We start from the raw sequence: 14939 nt of genomic DNA, 5'->3' as shown, positions 1-14939 counted from the left end.
AAGCCACCATTACCCTCTTTGAACTATCTATAAGGAAAATGAATAATTCATTACGGTACATCAAGGGGCTAAATCACAAAGCTCATAAAGGAGCATTTTGGGGTTGTGACTGATCAGTAGGGATACTCAGCACTGACCTGTACATGGAAAGAAGAGCAGGTCCCTAACCTGCGTGCACAGGCTTTCAAATGTGTAAGCACACACCATTCTCCCAAAGAAACACCGAGAACACACCCATATCTTATTAGCTGTTATCTCTGAGGAAGGACTGGTTTTTGTGTTTGCTGTGCTTTCCTGCATTTTCCAAATCTTCTGGAATGAATGTGCTTTATTTTCCTATTTAGGAAAAAAATCTGCAGGCCGTTTTTAGAGATGACAAAGGGGTTTTGTCATTTTCATGGGGCAAAATATAAAGGGCAGGACCAGCAGGGCCTAAAGATGGAGGTGACTGTTTCCACAAGATTGTAAAGAATTCAAGAACTTTGGTCTGGTAATAATAACAAAAATGACCATCACAGCAACTAATTAAAAAAAAAAAAAAACCCACCTAGCCTGTCGAGCGCCTACAATGTGCTAGGAAGCATGGCATGTGCTTTCTATTCAGAGTAACTCACTCTATGAGGCTGATACTATTCTTGTGTTCATTTTACAGAAAAGGAAACAAAATTTCAAAGAAATTAGGTAACTCACCCAAGGGATTAAGGGATCCTTTCTGAGAGGCAAGGCAGACAAAGGCTGGGCTGGAAGACCCTCTGCCCACCCGTCTGGTCTGATGGGGCTACTATGTCCTTCTATAGCCCAGGGGACTGGTTCACCCACAAAGAACCTATACCCCCCGCCCCCAGGTCACATCTCCCCACGTCATCCAGTCCAGGATGTCCAACAGAACTTTCTGCCATGATGAAACTGTTCTATACCTGTGCTGTCCAACAACACAGCCACAGGTGGCTGTTGGGCACCTGACATGCAGCCAGTACGACTGAAACAATGAACTCTTAAGGACTGATTTTTCATTAGTTCCCATCTAAATTTGGTTAGCCACGTGTGGTGGGAGCTACCGTATGGGACAGTACAGTTCTGGTCCATTCTGCTCTGCACAGTCAACCAAGTTTGACCAAGGAGTTTGGGTCCAATCTAGACATTTCCACTCATGGCAGGGAAGCCCCCCACTGAACATAATCAAGAGCCTCATGTCTCCTATCTATTTGGCTGCCAGGATGGACCAGCCTTCCCAAGGTTTTTTTTCTTAATTTTAATTTTTAAATTATAGTTGATTTACAATATTCTGTCAATATCTGCTGTACAGCAAAGTGACCTAGTCATACACATATATATGTGTGTGTGTATACACACACACACACACACACACATTCTTTTTCTCACATTATCCTCCATCATGCTCCATCACAAGTGACTAGACGTAATTCCCCAAGGGGGTTAAGAGCACTTCTTTATTTCCAAGATAGAGGGAGAGCAGGGAACTACTTCACTGAAATCTGTTGAGCACTGACCTTGGCGCTTTGCCTATGTGATCACATGGAATCTTTGCAGCTCCTTTACATGGGAAGGGTGATTGTTCCCATTTTGCAGATGGGAAAATAGAGGCTTTGAGATGTAAAATAACCTACACAGAACAGGGTGGGGTAGGAGGAGTGGGGACCCAGGTCTGAATGATTCCGTCTCACCATGCAGCCCCCCAACCTGAACCCCAAAGACATCTTCAAGCCTCTCCCTTCCCTCGGGGTGCAGGAGGGCAGGAAGACGTGACCGGCTGCCCCAAGATACTCACGTAGATGAGTCCCGAGAAGTACCTCTCCCTCAGGTTGTGCAGAACTGAGGCTTCATTGAGACACGTCAGCTCTGCCATGTCCTCCACCTTGGAGAACTTGGGCGGGTTCATCTTCTGGATGTCATCTTTGCCAACCGTGACCTTCTTGCCATTCTCCACCAGCTCCACGATCACCTCATCTCCCTTCTCCTCCTTAATGCTGGCTGCCTCGAAACCCTGCTTCTCCGAAGGAACCCAGACCAGCTTCTTGGCGGCCCAGTCAGCCTGGGCCACTGGGTTGTTGATGAAGTTTTTGTCCACAAAGAGGAACTTCTCATCGTCACTGAGCTGACCTTTCTGTGCCATGGTGCCTGGTCGGTCCCCTGCGGAATAAGGCAACAGGGTCAGAACTGGGCCAGAACCAAGCCCTAAAGGTGAATAAAGCCCTCACCTCACCATGTCTGAGAACAGAGTCCACAGAAACATCCCACAAAGAACAACAGTGTTCCCTGCAGGATGGTTTCTGTTGTCAAAAAATGGAAACAACCCCAAAGCCTTTCAGAAAAGGATCTGCATCATTGCCTGTTGTCCATCAACATGGCATGAATATGACAACCAAGATTTTGCTCACATAAAGACCTGCTATCCAGGGGTTAGGATGCAAGATGTCTGTGAAACGAACTTATTGTTACCAAAGGGAAAGGAGACGGGGATAAATTAAGAGGTTGGGATTAACAATACAACTATTATATATAAAATAGATAACCAACAAGGACCTATTGTATAGCACAGGGAAATATATCTGAATCACTGTGCTGTACACCTGAAACTAACACAATATTGTGAATCAACTATACCTCAATTCAAAAAAATGATAAACTTTGGCGTTCCTTTGTGGCACACTGGGTGAAGGATCTGGCATGGTCACTACAGCAGCTCAGGTCACTGCTATGGCAGGAGTTTGATCCCTGGCCCAGGAATTTCCACATCTGCAGGTGTGGCCCCCCCAAAAAATGATATATGCTGCAGTATTAATGAATCTTGAAAACATTATGCTAAGTGAAGGAATCAAAAGCCACATATTATATGATTCCACCTATATAAAAAGTCCAGAATAGGCAAATTCATTGAGATAGAAAATAAATTAGTAAATTAGCTGGTGAAGAATTAGCGGGTGATGGCAAAGAGGTGGAGGGTTTCTTTCTGGGGTAATGAAAATGTTCTAGAATGTACTGCAGCAATGGATGCACAACTCTGTAAAGATGCTAAAAGCCATTCAACTGTATGATTTCAAAGGATGAATTGTTATTTACGACATCCAATACATAGAAAAAAACCCTAAATGTCCATCAACAGAGGACTGGATAAAGAAGATGTGGTACACATATACAGCGGAATATTACTCAGCCATAAAAAAGAATGAAATAATGCCATTTGCAACAACATGGATAGACATAGAAATGATCATACTAAGTGAAGTAAGTCAGAGAGAGAAAGGCAAATATCATATGAGATCACTAATATGTGGAATCTACTAAAGAATGATGCAGGGGAACTTGTTCACAAAATAGAAACAGATTCAAAGATTTCAAAAACAAACTTATGGTTGCCAAAGGAGAAATGCTGGGGGAAGGGATAAAATGGGAGCCTTGGATTGACATATACGCAATACTATGTATGGAATGGATGAGGAACAAGGACCTACAGTATAAAATAGAGAAATCTACTCAGTGCTCTGTAGAGACCTATATGGAAAAAGAATCTGAAAAGGAATGGATATATGTATATGTATAACTGATTCTTGTTGCTGTACTTCTGAAACCAACACAAGATTGTCAGCCAGCTATACTCCAATGAAATTTTAAAAAATAAATGAATAAATAAAAGGATGAATTGTATGATATGTAAATTATATCTCAATAGAACTCTTTAAAAAGTAAAATATGGGGGAGACTATAAAACAGTAGATATAATAACCCACTTTTATTCAAAAATATTTAGAATCCCTATCGGCAAAATAACTGGAAATACATGCACTTGTCAAGTACTGTTCCAAAGGGATTTTTACTCTTTATGTTTTTTCCCCCAATTTTTATCATATTAAAATATACATACATAAAAGTTACCATCTCACCCATTTCTAAGTCTACAGTCTAATGCTCAGTGACATTAAATACGATTGTATTGTGGTACAATCATTACCATCGTCTAGCTCCAAACTCTGTTTATCTTGTAAAACTGAACCTCCATGCCCATTAAACACTAATTCCTTGTATAGTGGTGCAGCCGCTATGGAAAACCGTATGGAGGTTCCTTAAACTAAAAATAGAGTTGCCATATGATCCAGCAATCTCACTCCTGGGCATATATCCAGAGAAAACTCTAATTCAAAAAGGCACATGCACCCCAGTGTCCATAGGAGCACTATTCACAATAGCCAAGACATGGAAGCCACCTAAAGGTCCATTGACAGAAGAATGGATTAAGAAGATGTGGTACATACACACAATGGAATACTACCCAGCCGTAAAAAGAGTGAAGTAATGCCATTTGCAGCAACATGGATGTAAGCAGAGATTCTTATACCATGCGAAGTCAGAAAGAGAAAGACAAATATCATATGGTATCACTTACATGTGGAATCTAAAAAATGATATAAATGAACTTATCTACAAAACAGAAATGGTCTCACGGATAGAGAGAACAGACTTGTGGTTGCCAAGGGGGGGAGGGATAGGGAGAGATGGATTAGGAGTTTGGGATTAGCAGGTGCGAACTATTATATACAGAATGGATAAGTAACAAGGTCTGACTATGTAGCACTGGGAACTATATTCAATATTCTGTGATAGAAATTCCCACAATGGCTCAGTGGAAACGAATCCGACTAGCGTCCAGAGGACGCAGGTTTGATCCCTGGCTTTGCTCAGTAGGTTAAGGATCTGGCATTGCCATGAGCTATGGTATGGGTCGCAGATGTGGCTCGGATCTGGCATTGCTGTGGCTGTGGTGTAGGCTGGCAGCTGCAGCTCCAATTTGACCCCTAGACTGGGAACTCCCATATGCTGCAGACCTGCCCTAAAAAGACAAAAATAATAATAAAAATAAAAATAAAAATAATAATAATAATAATAATCCTGTGATAAACTGTAATGGAAAAGAATATGAAAAAGTACCTATATATAAATACATATATATATATATATATCTAAATCACATGCAACATTGTAAATCAACCATACCTCAATAAATAATTTTTTTGTTGTTGCTATTTTAGGACCCCATCCGCGGCGTACAGCTCCAATTCAGCCCCTGTCCTGGAAACCTCCATATGCCACAGGTGGGGCCCCAAAAAGACCAAAAAAAAAAAAAGTTGCGTTACGATGCTGTTTGAAACAGCAAAACCTGAAAGCAAACAGCCTTCCATGAGGGTTTTGGTAAATTGTAGAACAATCCAGGGCACAGAATGCTATAATTCAGCCAAAAATTCAAGCTATAGACTTTTATTTAAGCCACGCAAAGCTTTTCCCCTTTCACCTTAACATATTTATTTGTCATGTACATGCTTTAAAATTCTTGCATCATAAATGCCCAATTCAGCAATTTGCAGTAAATTTGCAGATTTGTGCATCTCTCATGATAAACTTTGTTTTTTTTTTGTTTTTGTTTTTTTTTTGTCTTTTTGCCATTTCTTGGGCTGCTCCCGCGGCATATGGAGTTCCCAGGCTAGGGGTCTAATTGGAGCTGTAGCTGCCAGCCTACGCCAGAGCCACAGCAACATGGGATCCGAGCCGCGTCTGCAACCTACACCACAGCTCACGGCAACGCCGGATCCTTAACCCACTGAGCAAGGGCAGGGATCGAACCCGCAATCTCATGGTTCCTAGTCTGATTCGTTAACCACTGCGCCACGAAGGGAACTCCTCATGATAAACTTTGGAACATTCCCACCACCTCAAAAAGGGTTTCCTTGTGCTGGTCTGCAGTCACTCCCAGTTCCTACCCCCACCCCCTGGCAACCACCAACCTATTATCTGACTCTATAGATTTTCCTTTTCTGGATACTGCATATAAATAGAAAAACACAACCAGTGACTTTTGACCATGCCAAGATATTTACAATATACTTTTAGGTTAAAAACAACCTATATAAATGAAATCCTCAGCAATAAAAAGAAACAAATGGCACAATAAAATAGATGAATCTCAAAAGCCTATCAGGAGTTGCTAGTGGCCAGGAAGGGAATTCACTGCCAAGAAGCACAAAGGAATGCTGGGGTGATGAAAATGTTCTATATCCGGATTAAGGTGGGGATTGTATGACTGCAGACATTTGTCAAAAATCAGAGAATGGGAGCACAGCGGAAATGAATTCGACTAGGTACCATGAGGTTGTAGGTTCGATCCCTGGCCTTGCTCAGTGGGTTAAAGATCTGGCATTGCCATGAACTGTGGTTAGGTCACAGATGCAGCCCAGATCCAGTGTCGCTGTGGCTGTGGTGTAGGCTGGCAGCCGTAGCTCCGATTGGACCCCTAGCCTAGGAACCTCCGTATGTTTTTAGGTACAGCCCTAAAAAACAAAAAAACAAAACAACAAAAAAAAAATCAGAGGATGTTTTTAAATGGGTGCATTTTACTGTAGGCAGATAATACCTCAATAAAGCTGATTAAAATGTTTATGAATAGAATCTTATAATTTTACACCAATGTGTATAGTTTTTAAAAGTCTAGAGAACTGCACACTAAACTATTAAACTAGGGTTTTATTTGGTCAAATATGGGACAGTCTGAACATCATTAAGAAAAATACAAGCGCTGAAAGATGAATGTGTTTAAATACATGCTCTCATAGTGATTAAAAAAACCCCCACAGATCCTCTTTCTAAGACGCTGGGGAACAACCCGTTATTTTGAAAATGGGTCAAGAAAGAGGGGAAATGAAAACATTGATGCTGCCTTCCTACAAATTGTTTCTGAAGGTCACAAAATAATTGACCAGAAATCTGTCTTGATATGAAATATCAAGTCATTAACTGTCCCCTTAACATGAGGAGCCCATTTGTGATAGATTCCATATCCCATTGTCAACACGTGTCCAGGAGACAAGGTGCTGAGGCAGCAGACTCTTTCCAGGCCGGTCCAGTGGCCCATCTCAGACCCTCTGACCATACCTGCCCTGGTCACACTGGCTGTCACCCAGCTCCTCCAACCTGCCCCATCTCGCCTCCCCCACCCACTGCTGCTTGTGTTCCAAAGAACTAAGGTACAGGCAGAGCTAGGATGTGCAGCCACCAGGACGTACTGTGTGGTTGATGCCTCTACTTCAGCAGAAAACAATTCACGCCTCCTTGGAATTCACCAAGATAATCCCCACGTTTGGGCTTCAGATTCTGCAGAAATAGAGTAACCCCATTTCTCATCAATGGGTCCTTGGAGCTGAGTGGCCAACTCCCGAAATGCAGACTGTGCAAGGCAAAAATCAGAGGGGAAGTTACTTCTACTTTTCCCTTCCAGGGTGAAAATAACAATAATAAAAACTAGAGGATGATTTGTTCAGAAGGGGTGGTTGTATCTCCCAGAGACCTGATCTAGCAGCTCAATTAAAAAAAAAAATAGAGGAGTTCCCGTCGTGGCGCAGAGGTTAACGAATCCGACTAGGAACCATGAGGTTGCGGGTTCGGTCCCTGCCCTTGTTCAGTGGGTTAACGATCCGGCGTTGCTGTGAGCTGTGGTGTAGGTCACAGACACAGCTTGGATCCTGTGTTGCTGTGGCTCTGGCGTAGGCCGGTGGCTACAGCTCTGATTCGATCCCTAGCTTGGGAACCTCCATATGCCATGGGAGTGGCCCTAGAAAAGGCAAAAAGACAAAAAAAAAAAAAAAAAAAAAAAAAAAAAAAAAAAGAGAGAGAGAGAGAGAAATGAGCATATAATTCCCTAGTTATTATTAGGGATTATTATTCTGAATAATCACTTCAGTCATTCAAAAAAGTGAACTAAAGAGTTGTGGAGAATGTACACTGTCCCAGATTTAACGATCACATTTCCTGCATTTTTAATTGTCATTGACTTTGTCTTGGGACACAATGAAACATCCTCCCTTTACCCCACTTTCATGGCTTTCAAAAAAATACTACTACCTCTGCTTTATAATTCCAGCTAGCAAATGTAGAAGAGATGACAAAACTAGAATGTAGCAATTCCAAAACTCTGAGTAAAATAATGGGTCTTGGGGAGTTTCCATCATGGCTCAGCGGTTAACAAACCCAACTAGTATCCATGAGGACTCGGGTTCAATCCCTGGCCTCACTCTGTGGGTTAAGGATCCGGCCGTTGCCATGAGCTGTGGCATGGGTCGCAGATGTGGCTCAGATCTGGCATTGCTGTGGCTGTGCTGTAGACCGGCAGCTGCAGCTCCAATTTGACCCCTAGCCTGGGAACCTCCATATGCCATGGGTGCAGCCCTGAAAAAGAAAAAAAAAAAAAAAGACCACAAAAATAACAATGGGTCTTGGCAATGACCATCAATGCTGCTGAAACATCTGACCAGTGGTTCTCAAACTTCCTTGTACATCACTTCACCTGGCGGGGGAGCAGTCTATGAAATCAGATGGCTGGGTTCTGAGTCAATAGAAAGCATTCCTTTCTTTTTTGCTTTTTTAGGGCCACACTGGTGGCATATGGAGGTTCCCAGGCTAGGGGTCAAATCAGAGCTGCAGCTGCCCGCCACAGCCACAGCCACACCAGATCCAAGCTTCGAATGCGACCAACACCACAGTTCACAGCAACATCAGATCCTTAGCCCACTGAGCAAGGCCAGGGATCAAACCCGCATCCTCACGGATACTAGTCGGATTCATTTCCACTGCTCCACAACGGGAACTCTGGGACTCCTTAAGAGTCTGCATTTCTAGCAAGTTCCCAGGTGGTGCTGAGGATGCTGATCTGGGGTCCACACTTTTAGACTCACTATATTAGGTGAAAAGCAGATGGTGAACTTTATAATGGATGGATCTGGCTGGCACCACCTGTACCTACAAATTAATCCTGTGTTGCAAAAAAAAGTTATCAGATGTTATGTGCCTCCAGATGGTGGAAGCATCACCACCACTGATGAAAGGAATTCGTACAAAAAGGAAAAGAGTGGGTGGGGGCAGAAACCGATGACTCCTCTGGACCTAACACCTGTTTAGGGAAATGCAAGGCACAGGGAAGACGCCAAACATGGTCCCTGGCATGTGACTGAGCCTGCAAGGCGGGAAAGCATGGAACAAGCAACTGTTTCTTTAACAGGCAAAGTATTTTTTAAAATTTTTTTTGTCTTTTTTTTTTTTTTTTTTGCTATTTCTTGGGCCGCTCCCGCGGCATATGGAGGTTCCCAGGCTAGGGGTCGAATCGGAGCTGTAGCCGCCAGCCTACGCCAAAGCCACAGCAACGCGGGATCCGAGCTGCGTCTGCAACCTACACCACAGCTCACGGCAACACCGGATCGTTAACCCACTGAGCAAGGGCAGGGACCGAACCCGCAACCTCATGGTTCCTAGTCGGATTCGTTAACCACTGCGCCACGACGGGAACGCCTTAATTTTTATTATAGTTGATTTACAAGGTTCTGTCAATTTCTGCTGTACAGCAAAGTGACCAGCAACATGGCTGGAACTTGAGACTCTCATACTAAGTGAAGGAAGTCAGAAAGAGGAAGACAAATACTATGTGATATCACTTATACCTGGAATCTAATATATGGTACAAATAAACCTATCTAGATAAAATCGAAACAGACTCCTAGACACAGAAAACAGACTTGTGGTTGCCAAAGAGGAGGGGGAGGGAGTGGGATGGCTGGGAGTTTGGGGTTAGTAGATGCAAACTCTTGCATGCGGAGTGGATAAGCAATGAGGTCCTGCCGCATAGCACAGGGAACTATATCTAATCACTTGTGATGGAACATGAAGAAGGATAATATGAAATAACAGGCAAAGTTGTTTTCTGTGGGCTGCCTGGCTGCATATGGAGCTCCCCGGCCAGGGATCAGATCTAAGCCACATCAACGCCAGATCCAGTGCGCCGGGCGGGAGAATCAAATCTATGTCCCAGTGCTACCAAGCCACTGCCAATCCCATTGCCCCACAGTGGGAGCTCCCAAGCAAAGTGTTAAAAAGAGGTGGGGAGTTTCTGCTGTGGCACAACGGGCTCTGTGGTGTTGTCTCTGGAGTGCTGGAACACAGGTTCGATCCCCAGCCCTGCAGAGTGGGTTAAAGGATCTAGAGTTGTCACAGTTGTGACAGAGGTAGCAAGTGTGGCTCAGATCAGATACCTGGCCCAGGAACTCCATATGCCATGGGCGCCCAAAAAAAGAAAAAAAAAAGAGGGGAACTTCTAGATTAGAAGGGACTTTGGGACCCAAAAAGAAATGAGAGGAGGTTGGTGGTGACATTAGACTGGCCTCAAGCATTGATAATTACGGAAGATGAGTGATAGGTACTCAGACTATTTTACCTTTTTGAGTGTTTGATTTTTTTTTTGGCTGCACCTGCGGGACGTGGAAGTTCTCAGGCCAGGGATCAGACCAGCACCCACTGAAGCAACTGGAGTTGCTGCAGTGACAACAACGGATCCTTAAGCCAAAGTGGCACAAGAGAACTCCCTGTTATGTTTGAAAATTTTCATAATGAAACAGTCTAACAAGTACACTAAAAGACAAACACTGATAGAGGCAGGAAAAGAATTCCCCTTCCCCCTACATGCCCATTTATATGCAGAGCAAATCCCCAAAAAAGGTCTATTTTGCAGTTTTAAAAAGCCATGCTTTAAATGGAAAGCCTTGATTAACTGAATCTAATTGTCAGAAAAATAAAATTTTATTTGACCCTCTCTCCGAAAAGAAAAATGTTTGCACTAATCAGGGAAATTTGAACACTGACTCAATATGTTTTATATTAGGGAATTTGTTAATCTCCCATGTGAAAATAGAACAGTGATTTCAGCTATTTAGCGAGCCCTTTCCTTTTAGAGACAGTGTGAAGTATTTATAGATGAAGTAATAACCCTAAGGTCTATCTCAAAATAATTAGGGCAGGGAGGAAACGTGGGTGGAGCCAAGCGGGCCCAGGTGTTACTGCTGAGGCTGCATGTCAGGGCACCTACAGAGGGGTAAACGGTTCTTTTTTGCATGATTGACATTTTCCTTAAAAGGAAAAATATTACTATGAAAAATGTATGATCTCTTTTTTTTTTTTAACCCACTGTGGCTTGCAGCAGCTTGATGTGGGATCTCAGTTCTCAGACAAGGGATTGAACCTGGACTGCAGTAGCGAAAGCACCAAATCCTAGCAACTAGACCACCAGGGAACTCCCCATGAAACCATCTCCTACTTGTGAGCAGTATCAGTATCACACCATCTCCCGTTTGGCTGTATGTCATACCCAGGGCAGAGTTTTCCAAAGATCAAAAGTGACAGTAACCACTGATGGGCCCTGGGCTAAATCCTTCATGTGCAAGACCATCAGGTGACACCACCGCAGCTTTAGGAGTTGGGTTTGATGGTCGGCTCCACCTACGGATATGGACACCAAGGCTCAGAGAGGGGAAGGGATCTGCCTGAGGTCACAGAGCTGAAAAGTGGCAGAGCTGGGATCCAAACCCTGGTCTGATTCGGGGCCCGTGCTCTTCCACCTCCTACACAAGACTGATGGATTTGGTCAGAAGCTCAGGGGAGGACTTGCAATCGATGACCTGACCTTTGAAGGCACCTAGCACAGTGACTGGCACATAATAAACGTTCAAAGCGGGACCCAGGCATTCCTGTTGTGGTGCAGCAGAACCAAATTTGACTGGTAACCATGAGGTTGTGGGTTTGATCCCTGGCCTCACCCAATAGGTTCCAGAGTTGGTGTGAGCTGTAGTGTAGGTCACAGATGTGACTCAGATCCCACATCGCTGTGACTGTCCTGGGAACCTCCAAATGCCATGGGTGCAGCCCTAAAAAAAAAAAAAAAAAAGAAAACCCAAAACAAAAAAACGGAATCAGATGAAATGAACTACAACTCTACGCCACAGTAAGAACAAACCTCACTAATACTGGTTTGAAAGAAGGCAGAAGGAAGTCGTGTGTGATTCTATTTACAGGCAGAACTTGGAGATGCCACTGGCTCTGTTCCAGACCATAAAGCAAATATTGCAATAAAGCAAGTTGCAACGAATATTTTGGTTTCCCAGTGCACATAAAGGTGAAGTTTACACTATGCTGTCATCTAGTAAGTGTGCAATAGCATTATGTTTAAAGTCTAGTTATGTCAACATACATACCCTAATTAAAAATGCTTGATTGCTCAAAAACATAAACCATCAGCTGAGCCTTCAGCGAGTTATAGTGGCAACAATAAATGTCCCTGTCACAGGTCACCACAACAAAGACTACAATGAAAAAGCCTTAAGTACTGCAAGAATTACCAAAATGTGTCACAGAGACAAGAAGCAAGCAAATGGCATTTTTTGGGAAAAATGGCACCGACAGACGTGCTGGATACAGATTTGCCACGAGCCTTCAATGTATAAAGCACAGTGTCTGCAAAGTGCAATGAAACAAGATGTGCCTGCACATGAGGTTCAAAACCAGGGAAAACTGAAGTTCCCCGGTGGCCCATCGGGTTAAAGACCCGGCGTTGTCACTGCTGTGGCTCAGGTTCAGTTCCCGGCCCAGGAACTTCCACATGAGGCAGGCCCAGCCGAAAATAAAAACCAGGCAAAAACAACCCACGGGGATAGCTGTCAGATGCTGTAACTGGAAGGACAGAATGCAAGGGGGGTCTGTAGGGCTGATATTCTGTTTCTTCATCTGAGTACCAGCTACAGGAAAGCACTCGTTTTGTACAAATTCCCCAAGCTGCATCCTCCGGATGAAAAAGTTTCCTCTATACTAAATTATGGTAGGATACACATAATAAAGTTTACCACCTTCACCACTTCATTTGCAGTTCAGTAGTACAATTGATGAACAGTTTTAAATGGTAGCCAATTATGCTCAAGAGGGACAGGAGACATGTCTTGTTTCAAGCTGCAGTGATAACCAAGTGGGCTCTTTCTACTTAAGATGTTGGTGAGTTGCCTTACAAGTCAGAAAAACACCAAACATGGGTTAAGAGATGCAAACTATTACATTCAGAATGGATAGATATTAAGATCCTACTGTGTAGCACGGGAAACTGTAACCGATCTCCTGGGACAGGCCATGATGGAAGATCGCATTAAAAAGAAAAAGAATGGGAGTTCCTGTTGCAGCTCAGCCTAATGAACCAGACTAATACACATGAGGACGCAGGTTCGATCCCTGGCCTCGCTCAGTGGGTTGAGGATCCGGTGTTGCCATGAGCTGTGGTGTAGGTCACAGAGGGGGCTCAGATCCAGCATTACTGTGGCTGTGGCCGTGGCCGTGGCCATGGCCAGCAGCTACAGCTCTGATTGGACCCCTAGCCTGGGAACTTCCCTATGCCGTGGGTATGGCCCTAAAAAGCAAAAAGCAAAAAATAAAAATTAAAAAAAGGAATGTGTGTGTGTGTGTGTGTGTGTGTGTGTGTACACAAGACTGAGTCACTGCTGTACAGCAGAAATTGGCACAACACTGTAAATCAACTACAATTTTTTTTAAAATTGAAAAATAAAAGGACACAGAAAACCTTACTATTAGGAACCCTGTCTAATCTGGAACTCAAAAATAAGTGGTTCAGTCTCTACACCCCCCCCCAAAAAAAGGAGCGAGCGTCTGGGCTGCTTTCCATGTCTTTGAGGTCTCTGACAGTCATGATGTGTGACATCTGCTTTGGTCAAAGGGAGAAAAAGGAAGAGGAACCCCCAATCCCATGAAATATTTGGGGTGCGGGTGGGATAGGATCAGGGAGGTTGAGACACTCTTTAAAAAACTGATTCTGGGGTCAAATCATTGAAAAAGGGCTACACATCCTCCCCATCACCAAGAGGGCCAGCTCTCAGCAGGATGATGCCAGGTGCTCACACCTGAAAGCTAGTTCACTCCTTTGAACCCATGGCGCCCCAAACATTCAGCCACAAACCTCTCCCCACCAGCCACTGATTTTATTTTTTTAGGGCCACACCTGCCATATATGGAAGTTCCCAGGCTAGGGGTCCAATTGGAGCTGCAGCTGCCTGCCTGCACCACAGCCACAGCAACACCAGATCCGAGCCCACCTGTGACCCGTGCCATAGCTTGTGGTAATGCCAGACCCTTAACCCACTGAGCAAGGCCAGGGATCAAACTCACATCCTCACAGACACTATGTTGGGTTCTTAACCTGCTGAGACACAACGGAACTCCTGGTTTTTATGGTCGCACCCAAGGCATATGGAAGTTCCTGGGCCAGGGGCTGAATCCGAGCCTCAGCTGCAACCTGTGCCACAGCTCTGGCAACGCCAGATCCTTAACTGACTGCGCCAGCCTGGGGATCAAACCTACACCTCTGAAGCAAACTGAGCTGCTGTGTTGGATTCTTTTTTTTTTTTTTGCTGTTTCTTTGGGCCGCTCCCGCGGCATATGGAGGTTCCCAGGCTAGGGGTCAAATTGGAGCTGTAGCCCCTGGCCTACGCCAGAGCCACAGCAACTCGGGATCCGAGCTGCGTCTGCAACCCACACCACAGCTCACGGCAACGCCGGGTCCTTAACCCACTGAGCAAAGGCAGGGACCGATCCCACAACCTCATGGTTCCTAGTCGGATTCGTTAACCACTGCACCACGAAGGGAACTCCCTGCAGCTAAATCTTTTTGAGCACCAACTATTATCTCATCTAATTCCCTCAAAAATACTTTGAGAGGCACCTTTACCTCTGGTTTACAGATGAGAAACCGAGGCACAGAGAGGTTAAGTAACTTGCCCATCATGGCACAGCTAGTGAAGAGGAATCTCAATCAAGATCTATTTTCCAAGTGATCTTTTCTGCTCTGTCTACCTTCTTTGAAGGAGGGAGAGAGCTTGAGGACTAAAAGACCTACAGGCACACGCAGGACACATTCTGGATCAGTCCTTGGCTGCTTGAAAGCTCTGGATACCTTGGTTTTATTGCTGTAAGGACTTGCCTCGGCGTGCACTTAGCGCCTGGAGTTTTCAAAATTTGGGGTGGTGGACAAGCAGGCAAAAATTGTCAGGTGAGACACTAGCTGA

The 14939-nt window shown here is 44.3% G+C and overlaps 1 protein-coding gene across 1 annotated transcript in view; it reads right to left on the bottom strand.

Moving 5' to 3' along the window:
• Positions 1-14939, bottom strand: part of MYH11 (myosin heavy chain 11) — a 140427-nt gene that overhangs the window by 118599 nt on the left and 6889 nt on the right. The window contains 1 exon segment of the mRNA XM_021086165.1: positions 1790-2151. Within this exon segment, the coding sequence (XP_020941824.1) occupies positions 1790-2134 (345 nt within the window). The 5' untranslated portion in view covers positions 2135-2151.

Source organism: Sus scrofa, chromosome 3 (assembly GCF_000003025.6).
Source record: "Sus scrofa isolate TJ Tabasco breed Duroc chromosome 3, Sscrofa11.1, whole genome shotgun sequence".
Lineage (NCBI taxonomy): Eukaryota > Metazoa > Chordata > Mammalia > Artiodactyla > Suidae > Sus > Sus scrofa.
The sequence above is the reverse complement of the archived record's forward strand: the minus strand, read 5'-3'. Positions and strand labels throughout refer to the sequence as shown.